The sequence below is a fragment of the Carcharodon carcharias genome, chromosome 6 (assembly GCF_017639515.1).
Source record: "Carcharodon carcharias isolate sCarCar2 chromosome 6, sCarCar2.pri, whole genome shotgun sequence".
Taxonomy (NCBI): domain Eukaryota; kingdom Metazoa; phylum Chordata; class Chondrichthyes; order Lamniformes; family Lamnidae; genus Carcharodon; species Carcharodon carcharias.
This window is the reverse complement of record NC_054472.1, coordinates 100,216,405-100,234,690: the sequence shown is the minus strand read 5'-3', so window position 1 is coordinate 100,234,690 and position 18,286 is coordinate 100,216,405. Positions and strand designations below refer to the sequence as shown.

The window sequence follows — 18,286 nt, the reverse complement described above, 5'->3', positions numbered from 1 at the left end:
AGAGCGGAGGGCGAGAGAGAGAGAGCGGAGGGCGAGAGAGAGAGAGAGGAGGGCGAGAGAGAGAGAGCGGAGGGCGAGAGAGAGAGAGCGGAGGGCGAGAGAGAGAGAGCGGAGGGCGAGAGAGAGAGAGCGGAGGGCGAGAGAGAGAGAGAGGAGGGCGAGAGAGAGAGAGAGGAGGGCGAGAGAGAGAGAGAGGAGGGCGAGAGAGAGAGAGAGGAGGGCGAGAGAGAGAGAGAGGAGGGCGAGAGAGAGAGAGAGGAGGGCGAGAGAGAGAGAGAGGAGGGCGAGAGAGAGAGGAGGGCGAGAGAGAGAGAGAGGAGGGCGAGAGAGAGAGAGAGGAGGGCGAGAGAGAGAGAGAGGAGGGCGAGAGAGAGAGAGAGAGGAGGGCGAGAGAGAGAGAGAGGAGGGCGAGAGAGAGAGAGAGGAGGGCGAGAGAGAGAGAGAGGAGGGCGAGAGAGAGAGAGAGGAGGGCGAGAGAGAGAGAGAGGAGGGCGAGAGAGGAGGGCGAGAGAGAGAGAGAGAGAGGAGGGCGAGAGAGGAGCACGAGAGAGAGAGAGAGGAGGGCGAGAGAGAGAGAAGAGGGCGAGAGAGAGAGAAGAGGGCGAGAGAGAGAGAAGAGGGCGAGAGAGAGAGAAGAGGGCGAGAGAGAGAGAGAGGGCGAGAGTGGAGGGCGAGAGAGAGAGAGAGAGGAGGGCGAGAGAGAGAGAGAGGAGGGCGAGAGAGAGAGGAGGGCGAGAGAGAGAGAGAGGAGGGCGAGGGAGAGAGAGAGGAGGGTTAGAGAGAGAGACAGAGAGAGAAAAGCGGAGGGCGAGAGAGAGAGAGACAGAGAGAGAAGAGCCGAGGGCAAGAGAGAGGAGGGCGAGAGAGAGAGAGAGAGAGAGGAGGGCGAGAGAGAGAGAGAGGAGGGCGAGAGAGAGAGAGAGGAGGGCGAGATAGAGAGAGAGGAGGGCGAGAGAGAGAGAGAGGAGGGCGAGAGAGGAGGGCGAGAGAGAGAGAGAGAGGAGGGCGAGAGAGAGAGAGAGGAGGGCGAGAGAGAGAGAGAGGAGGGCGAGAGAGAGAGAGAGGAGGGCGAGAGAGAGAGAGAGGAGGGCGAGAGAGAGAGAGAGGAGGGCGAGAGAGAGAGAGAGGAGGGCGAGAGAGAGAGAGGAGGGCGAGAGATAGAGAGAGGAGGGCGAGAGATAGAGAGAGGAGGGCGAGAGATAGAGAGAGGAGGGCGAGAGAGAGAGAGAGGAGGGCGAGAGAGAGAGACAGAGAGAGAGAGAAGAGCGGAGGGCGAGAGAGAGAGAGACAGAGAGAGAGAAGAGCCGAGGGCGAGAGAGAGAGGAGGGCGAGAGAGAGAGAGAGAGGAGGGCGAGAGAGAGAGAGAGAGGAGGGCGAGAGAGAGAGAGAGAGGAGGGTGAGAGAGAGAGAGAGAGGAGGGTGAGAGAGAGAGAGAGAGGAGGGCGAGAGAGAGAGAGAGGAGGGCGTGAGAGAGAGAGGAGGGCGAGAGAGGAGGGCGAGAGAGAGAGAGAGAGAGGAGGGCGAGAGAGGAGCACGAGAGAGAGAGAGAGGAGGGCGAGAGAGAGAGAAGAGGGCGAGAGAGAGAGAAGAGGGCGAGAGAGAGAGAGAAGAGGGCGAGAGAGAGAGAAGTGGGCGAGAGAGAGAGAGAGGGCGAGAGTGGAGGGCGAGAGAGAGAGAGAGAGGAGGGCGAGAGAGAGAGAGAGAGGAGGGCGAGAGAGAGAGGAGGGCGAGAGAGAGAGAGAGGAGGGCGAGGGAGAGAGAGAGGAGGGTTAGAGAGAGAGACAGAGAGAGAAAAGCGGAGGGCGAGAGAGAGAGAGACAGAGAGAGAAGAGCCGAGGGCAAGAGAGAGGAGGGCGAGAGAGAGAGAGAGAGAGAGGAGGGCGAGAGAGAGAGAGAGGAGGGCGAGAGAGAGAGAGAGGAGGGCGAGATAGAGAGAGAGGAGGGCGAGAGAGAGAGAGAGGAGGGCGAGAGAGGAGGGCGCGAGAGAGAGAGCGAGGAGGGCGAGAGAGAGAGCGAGGAGGGCGAGAGAGAGAGCGAGGAGGGCGAGAGAGAGAGCGAGGAGGGCGAGAGAGGGAGAGAGGAGGGCGAGAGAGAGAGAGAGGAGGGCGAGAGAGAGAGAGAGGAGGGCGAGAGAGAGAGAGAGGAGGGCGAGAGAGAGAGAGGAGGGCGAGAGATAGAGAGAGGAGGGCGAGAGATAGAGAGAGGAGGGCGAGAGATAGAGAGAGGAGGGCGAGAGAGAGAGAGAGGAGGGCGAGAGAGAGAGAGAGGAGGGCGAGAGAGAGAGAGAGGAGGGCGAGAGATAGAGAGAGGAGGGCGAGAGATAGAGAGAGGAGGGCGAGAGATAGAGAGAGGAGGGCGAGAGATAGAGAGAGGAGGGCGAGAGAGAGAGAGAGGAGGGTGAGAGAGAGAGAGAGAGGAGGGTGAGAGAGAGAGAGAGAGGAGGGTGAGAGAGAGAGAGAGAGGAGGGTGAGAGAGAGAGAGAGAGGAGGGTGAGAGAGAGAGAGAGAGGAGGGTGAGAGAGAGAGAGAGAGAGAGGAGGGCGAGACAGAGAGAGAGGAGGGCGAGAGAGAGAGAGAGAGGAGGGCGAGAGAGAGAGAGAGAGGAGGGGCGAGAGAGAGAGAGAGGAGGGCGAGAGAGAGAGACAGGAGGGCGAGAGAGAGAGACAGGAGGGCGAGAGAGAGAGAGAGGAGGGCGAGAGAGAGAGAGGGCGAGAGAGGCGGGCGGGAGAGAGAGAGGAGGGCGAGAGAGAGAGAGAGGAGGGCGAGAGAGAGAGAGAGGAGGGCGAGAGAGAGGAGGGCGAGAGAGAGAGAGAGGAGGGCGAGAGAGAGAGAGAGGAGGGCGAGAGAGAGAGAGAGGAGGGCGAGAGAGAGAGAGAGGAGGGCGAGAGAGAGAGAGAGGAGGGCGAGAGAGAGAGAGAGGAGGGCGAGAGAGAGAGGAGGGCGAGAGAGAGAGGAGGGCGAGAGAGAGAGGAGGGCGAGAGAGAGAGAGAGGAGGGCAGGAGAGAGAGAGAGGGCGAGAGAGAGAGAGAGGAGGGCGAGAGCGAGAGAGAGAGAGAGGAGGGCGAGAGAGAGAGCGAGGAGGGCGAGAGAGAGAGCGAGGAGGGCGAGAGAGAGAGCGAGGAGGGCGAGAGAGAGAGCGAGGAGGGCGAGAGAGAGAGCGAGGAGGGCGAGAGAGAGAGCGAGGAGGGCGAGAGAGAGCGAGGAGGGCGAGAGAGAGAGCGAGGAGGGCGAGGGAGAGAGCGAGGAGGGCGAGGGAGAGAGCGAGGAGGGCGAAGGAGAGAGCGAGGAGGGCGAGGGAGAGAGCGAGGAGGGCGAGGGAGAGAGCGAGGAGGGCGAGGGAGAGAGCGAGGAGGGCGAGGGAGAGAGCGAGGAGGGCGAGGGAGAGAGCGAGGAGGGCGAGGGAGAGAGCGAGGAGGGCGAGGGAGAGAGCGAGGAGGGCGAGGGAGAGAGCGAGGAGGGCGAGGGAGAGAGAGAGAGGGGAGAGCCGACAGCGAGAGAGGGAGGGGAGAGCGGAGGGCGGGAGAGCGGGAGAGAGAGAGAGAGAGAGGAGAGCGGAGGGCGGGAGAGAGAGAGAGGGCGGGTGGGCGAGAGGGTGGGGGGAGCATAGGGCGAGCGAGGGAGGGTGAGGGAGGGAGGAGCATAGGGCGAGGGAGGGAGAGTGTGGGCGGAGCGGAGGGCGAGGGAGGTGGAGGGAGGGCGAGGGAGGTGGAGGGAGGGAGGAGCGGAGGGCGAGGGAGGGAGGAGCGGAGGGCGAGGGAGGGAGGAGCGGAGGGCGAGGGAGTGAGGGAGAGGTTGGGAAGAGCGGAGGGCGAGGGAGGCAGGGAGAGGGAGTTAGGAGCGGAGGATGAGGGAGGGAGGGAGAGGGTGGGAGGAGCGAAAGGTGAGGGAGGGAGGGGGAGGGAGGAGCGGAGTAGCGGAAGGGGAGGGATGGAGATGGAGCGAGGAGCGGAGGGGGAGGGAGGGCGAGGTAGGGAGGAGCGGAGGGAGGGAGGAGCGGAGGACGAGGGAGGGAGGAGCGGGGAGCGAGGGAGGGAGGAGCGGAGGGCGAGAGAGAGAGGGGAGAGCCGAGGGCGAGAGAGAGAGGGGAGAGCCGAGGGCAGGAGAGGGAGGGGAGAGCGGAGGGTGGGAGAGGGAGGGGAGAGCGGAGGGCGGCAGAGCGGGAGAGAGAGAGAGAGGAGAGCGGAGGGCGGGAGAGAGAGAGAGAGGGCGGGGGGCGAGTGGGTGGGGGGAGCATAGGGCGAGCGAGGGAGGGAGAGGGAGGGAGGAGCATAGGGCGAGGGAGGGAGAGTGTGGGCGGAGCGGAGGGCGAGGGAGGTGGAGGGAGGGCGAGGGAGGTGGAGGGAGGGAGGAGCGGAGGGCGAGGGAGGGAGGAGCGGAGGGCGAGGGAGGGAGGGAGAGGTTGGGAAGAGCGGAGGGCGAGGGAGGCAGGGAGAGGGAGTTAGGAGCTGAGGATGTGGGAGGGATGGAGAGGGTGGGAGGAGCGAAGGGCGAGGGAGGGAGGGAGGGAGGGGGAGGGAGGGGGAGGGAGGAGCGGAGGGGGAGGGAGGAGCGGAGGGGGAGGGATGGAGAGGGAGCGAGGAGCGGAGGGGGAGGGAGGGCGAGGTAGGGAGGAGCGGAGGGAGGGAGGAGCGGAGGACAAGGGAGGAGCGGAGGGCGAGGGAGGGAGGAGCGGAGGGCGCGGGAGGGAGGAGCGGAGGGCGCGGGAGGGAGGAGCGGAGGGTGATGGAGGGAGGGATTGGAGAGCGGAGGGCGAGAGAGAGAGAGGTGGGCGAGAGAGAGAGAGGTGGGCGAGAGAGAGAGAGGTGGGTGCGAGAGAGAGGAGCAGAGGTTGAGAGAGAGAGAGAGAGGAGGGAGGTCGAGAGAGAGAGAGGAGCGGAGGTCGAGAGAGAGAGAGGAGCGGAGGTCGAGAGAGAGAGAGGAGCGGAGGTCGAGAGAGAGAGAGGAGCGGAGGTCGAGAGAGAGAGAGGAGCGGAGGTCGAGAGAGAGAGAGGAGCGGAGGTCGAGAGAGAGAGAGGAGCGGAGGTCGAGAGAGAGAGAGGAGCGGAGGTCGAGAGAGAGAGAGGAGCGGAGGTCGAGAGAGAGAGAGGAGCGGAGGTCGAGAGAGAGAGAGGAGCGGAGGTCGAGAGAGAGAGAGGAGCGGAGGTCGAGAGAGAGAGAGAGAGAGGAGCGGAGGTCGAGAGCGAGAGAGAGAGAGGAGCGGAGGTCGAGAGCGAGAGAGAGAGAGGAGCGGAGGTCGAGAGCGAGAGAGAGAGAGGAGCGGAGGTCGAGAGAGAGAGGAGCGGAGGGCACGAGAGAGAGCGGAGCGGAGGGCACGAGAGAGAGAGGAGCGGAGGGCGCGAGAGAGAGAGGAGCGGAGGGCGCGAGAGAGAGAGGAGAGCGGAGGGCGAGAAAGAGAGAGGAGGGCGGAGGGCGCGAAAGAGAGAGGTGGGCGGAGGGCGAGAAAGAGAGAGGAGGGCGGAGGGCGAGAAAGAGAGAGGAGCGGATGGCACGAGAGAGAGAGGAGCGGAGGTCGCGAGAGAGAGAGGAGCGGAGGGCGCGAGAGAGAGAGGAGCGGAGGGCGCGAGAGAGAGAGGAGCGGAGGGCGCGAGAGAGAGAGGAGCGGAGGGCGCGAGAGAGAGAGGAGCGGAGGGCGCGAGAGAGAGAGGAGCGGAGGGCGCGAGAGAGAGAGGAGCGGAGGGCGCGAGAGAGAGAGGAGCGGAGGGCGCGAGAGAGAGAGGAGCGGAGGGCGCGAGAGAGAGAGGAGCGGAGGGCGCGAGAGAGAGAGGAGCGGAGGGCGCGAGAGAGAGAGGAGGGCGGAGGGCGAGAAAGAGAGAGGAGGGCGGAGGGCGAGAAAGAGAGAGGAGGGCGGAGGGCGAGAAAGAGAGGAGGGCGGAGGGCGAGAAAGAGAGAGGAGGGCGGAGGGCGAGAGAGAGGAGGGCGGAGGGCGAGAGAGAGAGAGGAGGGCGAGAGAGAGAGAGGAGGGCGAGAGAGAGGAGGGCGAGAGAGAGAGAGAGGAGGGTGAGAGAGAGAGAGGAGGGCGAGAGAGAGAGAGAGGAGGGCGAGAGAGAGAGAGAGGAGGGCGAGAGAGAGAGAGAGGAGGGCGAGAGAGAGAGAGAGGAGGGCGAGAGAGAGAGAGAGGAGGGCGAGAGAGAGAGAGAGGAGGGCGAGAGAGAGAGAGGAGGGCGTGAGAGAGAGAGGAGGGCGTGAGAGAGAGAGGAGGGCGTGAGAGAGAGAGGAGGGCGTGAGAGAGAGAGGAGGGCGTGAGAAAGAGAGGAGGGCGTGAGAAAGAGAGGAGGGCGTGAGAGAGAGGAGGGCGTGAGAGAGAGGAGGGCGTGAGAGAGAGGAGGGCGTGAGAGAGAGGAGGGCGTGAGAGAGAGGAGGGCATGAGCGAGAGAGGAGGGCGTGTGAGAGAGAGAGGAGGGCGTGTGAGAGAGAGAGGAGGGCGTGTGAGAGAGAGAGGAGGGCGTGAGAGAGAGAGAGGAGGGCGTGAGAGAGAGAGGAGGGCGTGAGAGAGAGAGGAGGGCGTGAGAGAGAGAGGAGGGCGTGAGAGAGAGGAGGGCGTGAGAGAGAGAGGAGGGCGTGAGAGAGAGAGGAGGGCGTGAGAGAGAGAGGAGGGCGTGAGAGAGAGAGGAGGGCGTGAGAGAGAGAGGAGGGCGTGAGAGAGAGAGGAGGGCGTGAGAGAGAGAGGAGGGCGTGAGAGAGAGAGGAGGGCGTGAGAGAGAGAGGAGGGCGTGAGAGAGAGAGGAGGGCGAGAGAGAGAGAGGAGGGCGAGAGAGAGAGAGAGAGAAGAGAGCGGAGGGCGAGAGAGAGAGAGAGAGAAGAGAGCGGAGGGCGAGAGAGAGAGAGAGAGAAGAGAGCGGAGGGCGAGAGAGAGAGAGAGAGAAGAGAGCGGAGGGCGAGAGAGAGAGAGAGAGAAGAGAGCGGAGGGCGAGAGAGAGAGAGAGAGAAGAGAGCGGAGGGCGAGAGAGAGAGAGAGAGAGAGAAGAGAGCGGAGGGCGAGAGAGAGAGAGAGAGAGAGAAGAGAGCGGAGGGCGAGAGAGAGAGAGAGAGAGAGAAGAGAGCGGAGGGCGAGAGAGAGAGAGAAGAGAGCGGAGGGCGAGAGAGAGAGAAGAGAGCGGAGGGCGAGAGAGAGAGAAGAGAGCGGAGGGCGAGAGAGAGAGAAGAGAGCGGAGGGCGAGAGAGAGAGAAGAGAGCGGAGGGCGAGAGAGAGAGAAGAGAGCGGAGGGCGAGAGAGAGAGAAGAGAGCGGAGGGCGAGAGAGAGAGAAGAGAGCGGAGGGCGAGAGAGAGAGAAGAGAGCGGAGGGCGAGAGAGAGAGAAGAGAGCGGAGGGCGAGAGAGAGAGAAGAGAGCGGAGGGCGAGAGAGAGAGAAGAGAGCGGAGGGCGAGAGAGAGAGAAGAGAGCGGAGGGCGAGAGAGAGAGAAGAGAGCGGAGGGCGAGAGAGAGAGAAGAGAGCGGAGGGCGAGAGAGAGAGAAGAGAGCGGAGGGCGAGAGAGAGAGAAGAGAGCGGAGGGCGAGAGAGAGAGAAGAGAGCGGAGGGCGAGAGAGAGAGAAGAGAGCGGAGGGCGAGAGAGAGAGAAGAGAGCGGAGGGCGAGAGAGAGAGAAGAGAGCGGAGGGCGAGAGAGAGAGAAGAGAGCGGAGGGCGAGAGAGAGAGAAGAGAGCGGAGGGCGAGAGAGAGAGAAGAGAGCGGAGGGCGAGAGAGAGAGAAGAGAGCGGAGGGCGAGAGAGAGCGGAGGGTGAGAGAGAGCGGAGGGCGAGAGAGAGCGGAGGGCGAGAGAGAGCGGAGGGCGAGAGAGAGCGGAGGGCGAGAGAGAGCGAGTGAAGAGCGGAGGGCGAGAGAGAGAGAAGAGAGCGGACGGCGAGAGAGAGCGGAGGGCGAGAGAGAGAGAAGAGAGCGGAGGGCGAGAGAGAGAGAGAGAGAGAAGAGAGCGGAGGGCGAGAGAGAGAGAGAGAGAGAAGAGAGCGGAGGGCGAGAGAGAGAGAGAAGAGAGCGGAGGGCGAGAGAGAGAGAAGAGAGCGGAGGGCGAGAGAGAGAGAAGAGAGCGGAGGGCGAGAGAGAGAGAAGAGAGCGGAGGGCGAGAGAGAGAGAAGAGAGCGGAGGGCGAGAGAGAGAGAAGAGCCGAGGGCGAGAGAGATAGAATAGCGGAGAGAAGAGCGGAGGGCGAGAGGGAGAGAAGAGCGGAGGGCGAGAGGGAGAGAAGAGCGGAGGGCGAGAGGGAGAGAAGAGCGGAGGGCGAGAGGGAGAGAAGAGCGGAGGGCGAGAGGGAGAGAAGAGCGGAGGGCGAGAGGGAGAGAAGAGCGGAGGGCGAGAGGGAGAGAAGAGCGGAGGGCGAGAGGGAGAGAAGAGCGGAGGGCGAGAGGGAGAGAAGAGCGGAGGGCGAGAGGGAGAGAAGAGCGGAGGGCGAGAGGGAGAGAAGAGCGGAGGGCGAGAGGGAGAGAAGAGCGGAGGGCGAGAGGGAGAGAAGAGCGGAGGGCGAGAGGGAGAGAAGAGCGGAGGGCGAGAGGGAGAGAAGAGCGGAGGGCGAGAGGGAGAGAAGAGCGGAGGGCGAGAGGGAGAGAAGAGCGGAGGGCGAGAGGGAGAGAAGAGCGGAGGGCGAGAGGGAGAGAAGAGCGGAGGGCGAGAGGGAGAGAAGAGCGGAGGGCGAGAGGGAGAGAAGAGCGGAGGGCGAGAGGGAGAGAAGAGCGGAGGGCGAGAGGGAGAGAAGAGCGGAGGGCGAGAGGGAGAGAAGAGCGGAGGGCGAGAGGGAGAGAAGAGCGGAGGGCGAGAGGGAGAGAGAGAGAAGAGCGGTGGGCGAGAGGGAGAGAGAGAGAAGAGCGGTGGGCGAGAGAGAGAAAAGAGCGGAGGGAGCGGGGCGGAGGGAAGAGCAGAGGGAGCGCGGCGTAGGGATGAGCGGATGGAGCGGGGCGGAGGGAAGAGCGGGGAGGAGGGAGCAGAGCGGAGGGAAGAGCAGAGGGAGCGGAGCAGAGGGAAGAGTGGAGCGGAGGGAAGAGCGTAGGGAGCGGAGCGGTGGGAAGAGTGTAGGGAGGGAGCGAGTGGAGTGGTGGGAAGAGCGGAGGGAGGGAGCGAGCGGAGCGGTGGGAAGAGCGGAGGGAGGGAGCAAGCGGAGCGGTGGGAAGAGCGGAGGGAGGGAGCAAGCGGAGCGGTGGGAAGAGCGGAGGGAGGGAGCAAGTGGAGGGGAGGAAAGAGCGGAGCGAGCGGAGGGAAGAGCGGAGGGAGGGAGCGGAGGGAGGGACAGAGCGGAGGGAAGAGCGGAGGGAGGGAGAGAGCGGAGTGGAGGGAGGGAGCGGAGGGGGGGAGTGGGGAGCAGAGCGGAGGGAGGGAGCGGAGCGGAGGAAGTGTGGGAGCGGAGCGGAGGGAAATGCGGAGGGAGGGATGGAGCGGAGCGGAGGGAAGAGCGGAGGGAGGGATGGACCGGAGGGGAGAGTGGAAGGAGGGAGCGAGCGGAGCGGAGTAAGAGCGGAGGGAGTGAGCGGAGCGGAGGGAGGGAAGAGTGGCGAGATGGAGCGAGCGGAGGGAGGGAACGAGCGGAGCGGAGGGAAGAACGGTGGGAGGGGAGCGAGCAGAGGGGAAGAGCGGAGGGAGGGATCAAGTGGAGGGAGGAGCGGAGGGAGGGAGCGAGCAGAGCGGAGGGAGGAGCGGAGCGGAGGGAGTGAGCGGAGCCGAGGGAAGAGCGGAGGGAGGGGTGCGGGAAGAGCGGAGGGAGGGCAGCGAGCGGAGGGAGGGGAGCGAGCGGCGCGGAGGGAAGAACGGAGGGAGCGAGCGGAGGGAAGGAAGAGCGGAGGGAGTGAGCGGAGCGGATGGAGCGAGCGGAGGGAAGAGCGGAGGGAGGGGAGCGAGCGGAGCAGAGGGAAGAGCAGAGGGAGGGGGCGAGCGGAGCAGAGGGAAGAGCGGAGGGAGGGAGAGAGAGAAGAGCGGAGGGAAGGAGAGGGAGAGAGAAGAGCGGAGGGCAAGAGGAGGGGAGGAGGGGGCATGAGAGAGAGTGAGCAAGGCGGGGGGCGAGAGAGAGCGAGAAAAGTGTGGGCGAGAGATAAGGGGGCACGAGTGAGTAGAGGTGGTGGAGGACGAGGGGTTCCATATAGAGAGTAGGATGAGGGGGAGAGAGCGGGTGGGGGGGTGTGAGAGATTGGGTGACAGAGACAGGGAGAGATAGTGGGGTGAGAAAGAGAGAGGGAGCAAGAGAGGGTTGCGAGGGGCGAGAGGGAGGGAGTTGCGAGGAGCGAGCGGGAGGGGATTGCGAGGGGCGAGCGGGAGGGGGTTGCGAGGGGCGAGCGGGAGGGGGTTGCGAGGGGCGAGCGGGAGTATGTTACGAGGGGCGAGCGGGAGTATGTTACGAGGGGCGAGCGGGAGTATGTTACGAGGGGCGAGCGGGAGTATGTTACGAGGGGCGAGCGGGAGTATGTTGCGAGGGGCGAGCGGGAGGGGGTGAGATTGAGAACAAGAGAGCTAGAAGGAAGAGTGGCGGGTGTGGCGAGAGAGAAAACGAGAGAGCTGGGGGTGGGGGGGGGAGAGAGGGAGAAAGGAGGGTTTGAGATAGAGAAAAAGGGTTGTTTGAGAGAGGGAGAGAGAAGCGGGTTTGAAAGGATGGCGAGGGAGAGAGTGGGGAGTTGAGAGGGGCGAGAGAGGTGGGGGTGTGCGAGAGAGAGAGAGAAAAGGGGGATGAGAGAGAGAACAAGAGAGCCAGAGTGGGGGGGTGGTGTTGAGCGAGAGAGCGCGGTTGGGGGGGGTTTGAGAGAGAGGGCGAGAGAGAATGAGAGAGCTGGGGGTGGGTGGGGGGGGTGGTGAGAAAGAGAGCGGGGGCGGGGTGAAAGAGAGAACGAGAGCCGGGGAGGGGAAGTGAGGGCCAGAAGAGAGAGAAATGGGGTTTGAGAGAGGGAGAGAGAAGCGGGGCTTTGGGAGGGGGAAGAGGGGGGCTTTGGGACGGGGAGGGAGATGGAGGGGCTGGGGAGTGGGAGGGAGTAACTGACATGGGAGAAGGAGAACAATCAAAGGAGGGTCGGAGGGATGGGATCTACTGAGGCGGAGGGAGGGACAGGAACAACCAAGGGGGTTGGGAGGAAGGGCACAAGGATGAGAACGTGGAAAGGTCATGGATAGAGGGGTCTAAAGGCTTAGAGACCCATAGGAGGGATGGGGCGATAGAGAGGGAAAGAGGGCCATAATGGGGAAGGGAGGGGCAGGAGATGATAGAGGATCTAGGGGCCATGGGAGAGGCAGGAGGCAGGGCAGGAGAGCCATAAGGTGGTGGGTAGAGTGTCATGGGGGAAGGAGGCAGTGGCTCATGGATAGAGGGCTGTTGGGGGGAGGGCGTGGCAGAGTGCCATAGGCAGAAAGGAAGAGGCAATGGAGCAGGAGTTGGAGAGAAGGTAAGAGATTGGGGTTGAGAAAGGAAGGTAGAAGGATACTAGGGAAGGTACAGACAGATGGAATAGGAGAGGTTGGGAGATAATCCGAAGTCTTGGAAAATTATGGAATGGGGAACAGGAGTAGGGTAAAGTCAAGATTGACTGGAGGGAAAGGAGAGGGAAATCATGAGGGGGCCAAAAGAGGAAATGATAGAGAGTGAAAAAGTATAATGAAGATATGTGGAGAAGACAAGAATTGAGCATGAGAAAGAGGAGAGAAATGAAGACAAAAACCTGGCAGCAAAAATGAAAGTAAAATTCAAATATTGAGAAAGGGAGAAGGTATGGCAGAGTAAAAGTAGGCCAGAGACCTCTGAGAAACAAGATGAGATGGTAGGACAGAGATCCAGAAGAAGGATGAGGGGAGAGAAAGAGAAGGAGAAGGTAGGATGGAGGTTGGGGGGTTAAACAGTGTTTGGATTCGCTTTTCATGTCCTCAAGTCACAGCTAAGGAATTACTTTTGAAGTCGTCATATCAGGCAAATGCAGCAGCCAGTTTGTATAGACCAAGGTTAAATAATACCACTTAAACATTTCAGTCAACTGCTTCTCGAAAGAAAAACACCAGGGCTAATGAATACAAGAACAAAAAACTGCATGCGCTGGAAATCTGAAATAAAAACTGAAAACACTCAGCAGATCTGGCAGCATTCATAGAGAGTTCACATTTCGGCTTAATGACCTCAAAGTTCTGATTTAATTTTTATTTTTTAATATTGGTCTTGAGAAGTAGTATTCGGTGAAATTTAATGTAAGATTAGCCACAGAGTCGAATTGTTTTCGGTTGAATTACTTTTGGGGCTGGAAATTGCATTGCAGAACCTTTGCCCAGGATATTAAATTAATTGAGCAGCCTAATAGAATAAAGCATGAATAGTGCATGACCTGTGACAGGAAGTAAAACAGTTCCTGGTTCCACATATGCTCATGTTCTTTGTGGCACAAGTTACTGATTTAGTTAGTATTGCACACTAGTGTTTACTTCCTAGAATGTTAATAAAATGGCAACAGTAGATTTTGGATGTACACAGACAAAAAGTTTGCAAAACACTATTTTAATCTGATAGGGTTAACATACTGTTGAACCAATTTAACAAGGAATTCAGTCTCTGGTAGCTTGCATTAAGTCCAACTTGGCCATCTGTCTTGTCTTTGCTGACCTCTATTTGTTTCCAATGCCTCCAATTTTAAATCTTTGTCTACACATTTAAATTGCATCATAGCCTAATAAATCCCTATCTCTAACTTCCTCATATATAGCTGCATCTTCCATCCCCCTTTCCATTCCTCTAATTAGCTTCTTATGCATCCCTTTGTCCCTTGCATCGGCAGCTGTGCCTTCAGCTATCTATGACCCATACTGTGAAATTCTTTCCCTAAACCTCTCTGCTGCTTCACCTCCCTCTTAAGACTCACCATGAAACCAACGGCTTTGACTGAATTTTTGGGTATCTCCTACTCAGGGCTCTGAAGTGTCTTAGGAAATGTTATTACATTAAGATCCAAATAAATGCAAGTAGTTGTTGGTGAAATGTTGCATTACCTGTCATTATCAACCCCCATCTTGATCAGCAGTTTTACCCAACTGACTCATTTTCAAAAGTAATTATTTAATTTGGATTTTTTTATTTCAGGTGGCCATGGAAAAGGGAGGGATTTCATTTTAAAATTCCCTAATGCAACAGGCAAAATGTTAGATTATCTCTACCTGCTACATTTTACAGAGTAGAGTAGGTTATATATTTTTGAATGTTGCTGTAAAGAGAGAGAAGCTTTTCGTCTTTGTCACCTAAGATTGGCTAATATTACGTCTTTTACTGATACCAGGTGCTGTAAAAAGATCACTCAGAATGCCTGGAAATGTGCGAAAGTTAAGGGATGAAGATGTGAATCCATGTCTTGAGGTAGGAGCATTGTTTAACTCCAGCTATCCTTTTGACCATGTTAGTTCGCTGACCTGACAAATGCTTTATTTTTATTTAAAGGAAACTGATGCCTCCAGGAAGTGCCTAGAAGCAAATAATTACAACAAAGATATGTGCACCCAGTATTTTCTGAGGTATAAAATGTGTCGGAAATTCTGGGTAAGTGAGACTGAAGATTTGACTCAGATTTTATCAGAAGAATCTTTTAGATGTATGAGAAAGAAAATCAGCTACAAAGTTGTTTGGTCTCAGTACGGTATTGCATAACACATCAGCCTGGATTTTCCAATCAAGATTAATTATCCCGTCTTCAGCACAAATGTAGATGGAAAGCTCTTCAGCCGCCTTGTAATGCTGCTATTTCCAGGATCTTCTGCCAGAGGTGATGCAGGACTTGCAATCTATTGGCACAATGAGTCTCAATCTCTGAATTATGATTTGTTTAACTCATCTGTAGCCATTGACCAAGGATGCAACTATGGTAAATTTATTGTGTATCTCTGTTAGTTTTATGTAGTAATATCTTGAAACAAGTTTTGCAGAAATAACTATTTACTTTGAAACATTTTTTCCCCTTTTGAAGAACAACATAATGATTCAAAGACGAAGAAATGGCATTCGCCCTGACATGCCAACAGCGAATGATAGAAAAGAAATTTTGGAAGAATACAAAGAGAAGCCCTACTGATGTTCTTGGTTCTGAAAAATGATCAATGTCAATGAATCCACTTGAATAATTTAGAATATGTAATTTTATATCTAAATAAAACTTTATCAAATTAATGCAAACGTAACATCAGATAACAAAAGAGTGTATATTTCACAAAGGATATGTATCCAATTCTTAGAAATTAAATGCCTAACAGCACTGTCTTAAGATTTGCATAATGGGAACAAATTGCTAAAACACACTATTTTTAAAAGCATGCAGATTATAATAACTTAAAAATAATTCTCTTTAAAAATTGATCTTATATGGACTGCCAGGAAAGGTGATGGAAGCTAGGAATTCTATTTTGGACTAAGATATGTGTGTTACTTTTGTCAATCTAGGCCACTGCATATGCCAAAAAATACTCCATCTCAAGTTTTATGTAAAAACTATTGCCCTGGAGTTTGCAGTCAGCAACAGAGAGATGACACTCTTCACTGACCTTGCAGAAAGCTGACCATAAAATATCTAGCGATCTCTGTGACATGGTTTTCACCATACCCAGTGTTGATTTCATTTTGGTGCCAACACAAGGTGGTGGCTGATGTTCAGCAACTGGGCTGTCATTACCGGCCAATCACATGGAAGAATTCTCATAGAAAAAGAATTGATTATGCTTTGTAATAGTTTTACAGGCAGCAATATAAGTATGGAGAAATGCACATGGAATTAAGGTTGAAGCTGAATTTTAAACTTTCACATTTTACATTTTAAAATTTATGGGAGTTCTTTTTTAATGGAGAAAATTGACATCTAACATTTAAAATTATTTTTGAGGGGTTGTTCAGTAGTAATTATGAACTTGGTATGTTGTTTACACAATTACCTCATTCAGTAAGGCTTAACTTTAAGGATTGTTATAGTGAGACTAATGATGTAAGAGTGAAAGTTTGTGTCAATTTAAGTCATTTACAAAGATTTCTGTCTGTGGGGACTTCAGCATACCCTGTGGAGGAGCAGGGAATCGCTGGACATCTTCAGGATTTCTGTGTTGAATTGCACATATGCAGTTTCATAGTTGTTATTATTGTTTGTTGTATGTTTGTTCAGTCAGTCTCACAGAGTTTGAGTCTTGTATGGTTGAACAGTAACTGTTTATTGATAACATATAACTATGCACATATATACAGGATGTAGCCCAAGCTATCTCCATGCTTGCTTCTACACAGGTCACTGCTCAGTCCACAACTGACTTTAGTCTCAGGTCATGTGTCTCTTTACATCACACTGTGAGCAGTACTGTTTCCCAGTCTCACATTAACCCTTGCAATGCCAGATACCTTATACTACACCACCCCCCCCTCAAATCTTCACCCAACATATTTAAATTACAATCATGCTACCCCTTTTCCTCCCTCAAGTTTCTGACTTTATAGATTCAGACTATCTGGAGGCTTGACAATTCTTCCAGATCGCATTTGGTGGAGTGATAGGCTCTGTTGATTTGGGCGACCTTTGAAGATTTGGAGTTTGAATTGTAGTCTGTTTCTGGCACTTAATTGTTGTCTTCCGATACACTTTTTCTGCTCGTTGGAGTTGAACATCTTTGTCAGCTCCCCATTTGCTCTGCTCAGGGACCACTGACTTGAATTGTTCTTCCGGAGAGAGTGTTCACTCTGTTCATTTGTGGTACGAACCTCTGTTTTTATTCTATGTGATCTTTGTGGGAGTTGAAGGTGTCTCCCCCAGTCGTTTGGCTGTTCCTCATCAGTGAGCTCATCTTGCAGTTTGGCTTTTGTTGCGACACTGTTTTTCCATGTTTCTCTGTGCATCACTGAGGTGTGCTCTGGTGAGTTGATCACCGCTAGTTCCTTGCTCCAACATTGTTTTGCAGCTTTGTGCGTTGTCTGGAGGTTGCAGTGTCTGCCTTGGTATTTAAAGGTAGTTTGACAGCAACTGTTGGAGCTGAGTGTTGGTGCCTATTCTTCTGTTACTAGTCATTTTCCTCAAGTATCTTCCATTCAAGGTACAGTGGTAATTATCTGAAGGTTTAGCTTGTCTGACCAAAGAGAATCTTATGCCGTTTGCAAAGAAATAGACCAAACAAGCTCTGTGAAGAGTGAACTTTTCACATTTTACATTTTTAAATTTGAGAGTTTTTTATAATGGAGAAAATTGACATCTAATAGATATAAAATTATTTTTTAGGGGTTGTTCAATAGTAATTATGCACTTGGTATGTTGTTAACACAATTACCTCATTTAGTAAGGCTTAACTTTAAGGGTTAATTCAGCTCAAGTTCCAGTCGCGAATCTCTTGACTGGCAGCTGGCAGGCCTCTCGGGAACTTGCAGTTCCGTTTAGTTGACGACAGAGGTTGACTTGGCACCTTCTACCATTTTAACAAGATTAAGGGTGACACAGGCATCTGCTTGAGAAAAATATTGGTTTCAGGTTACGTATATGACTTCAAGTATCTGCTTGTCGCCATACCCTCGTGGCTCTAGGACCATGCCTATGACTGGAAGTTGGATTCCTGAAAAAGCAGTGTGTGTTATTCGTAGCCAGAGGTGTCTCAGCCACAGTTCCTTATCTGAAAGCACCACAATACTGTCTAATTTGAATTTGGTGATGTGACTTTACTGAGATGACCACATTCCAAAAGAGAATCCAAAATCCTTGACCTCACCCAAGAAGCACAGTTGGGTCTCATGGTGTGGGACCTCAATCTCATGGGTTGTCTTGAGATCCTCCGCCTGTCTGGGTGTCTTAGCTTTGCATGGTTATCTGAAGTATCCCAGGCAATTGCAGTGAAGCACTGCACTGAGATTGCCAGACGTGGCTCTCGGCTGTAAGGTCATTTGGCTCCACAGTGCTGACGTGGTCTCCCACCGTCTTGTGATCTGTTTGGATATTGCTTTTTTGGCCTGGAGAATGTCTGCCCCCTTTATTGTTTCACTAGCCAGGCAATTAAGATTGCTCTGTACCATGGCTTACTTTCACCCCGTTAAAATAGATTGGTGCTGTTGGTGGATTTCAAACTGTCTGACTACTTGAATAGCCTTTTCTAGAGTCTGATCTTCCCTGATCTATAGTATGTCTGGAAGGGCATTGTCAGCCACCCTGACAATTCTGTCTCTTATGAGTTCTGACTTAAGGTCACAGTAGTCACAGCCTTCAGCCAATCTGTATAATTTCTTTATAAGAGTCGGCTGGTTTCCCAGGCTGTTGGAAAGTTTGTTGAATTTCACATGCTCTCAAATTTTGTTGCTTCTTTGATTCAAATATGTATCAAATGATTTTAGAACTTCATCAAATGTTCTGAGGATTCGTTTATTCCTTGTCCCTCAATAATATCATCAACTATTGGACCTACTGAATAAAGTAGTGTACTCACTTGTTCAGCTTTGTCTTTTTATCGAATCCGGAAGCTATCATGTATCTTAATCTTATTCGCCGAAGTCCCCAATTTTGTTTGGTCTGGCCCTTGGATCAGTCCAAATTGGTCTGGTAATTTTAATTTGTCATGCATGGTTGCTTTAAAGTTCAGGAGAGTACAGCTTTAAAAGCTGTGCATGTCTTAACGATGGTGCCGCAGTAACCGTTTTTTCAGTCTTCCTGTGATTATTGTGTTTTGGCAGACTCCTGCAGCAGTGGCGGTCCTGACCTCTTTGTCTTTAGTTTTTACAGTGATTTACTCAATCAACTATTCTGGATATTCCCTGTGATACTTGAGGATTTTTGAGTGTTTTACAGTGAATTCCTGGCTTTGGCTGAGGTTTTCAAATTTTCCAGTTAGTTAGTTTTTTTTTTTCTTACAACGAGCTTGGCTGCCACATGGTATGGTACCGACTCTGAAGCTGGCTAGCCGTGGTGATTTCGGAAATTGGCTGCTCTGACTTATTTTATAGTACTACAGCTTTATAAGCTAGTCCCGGCTTAGAATTGAATTTTTTGCTCATTGCTGCTAAGTCCTTTGACTCTGCACTCTGTGGGCGTTCATGATGGACCTCCACAAGATCTTATGGAGTCTTCGGCTACACACCTGCCTTTCTGTTTCAAGCTCTGCAATGGAACTTCTTTCAGGCAACCTCCCTTTGTATCTTCACCCACAGGTGCCTTCAGGCAGGTGAGAATGCGGCTTCCCTAATTTTCCAGCTTTTGAATTTCTGCCCCAGCTTCAGAGGTTCTGTGTTTTTCCATTAACTGGCATTATGTTGCATGTCTGTCTAGTAGGTCTCATCTACATCTTGTATCGTTGAACATTAAATATCACTGTGCGTTACTGTTTACCAGTCCCACATTAACCTTTGCCAAGCCAGGTACCA

At 54.8% G+C, this 18,286-nt stretch overlaps 1 protein-coding gene across 1 annotated transcript in view; it reads left to right on the top strand.

The window, feature by feature from the left end:
* The window catches only part of chchd7 (coiled-coil-helix-coiled-coil-helix domain containing 7), a 147,358-nt gene extending 130,001 nt beyond the window's left edge, over positions 1–17,357 (top strand). Inside the window, exons 2-4 of the mRNA XM_041188958.1 lie at positions 13,209–13,285; positions 13,367–13,465; positions 13,890–17,357. Of these exons, the coding sequence (XP_041044892.1) occupies positions 13,209–13,285; positions 13,367–13,465; positions 13,890–13,994 (281 nt within the window). The 3' untranslated portion in view covers positions 13,995–17,357. The remainder of the gene's footprint in view (positions 1–13,208; positions 13,286–13,366; positions 13,466–13,889) is intronic.
* Positions 17,358–18,286: the final 929 nt, after the last annotated feature.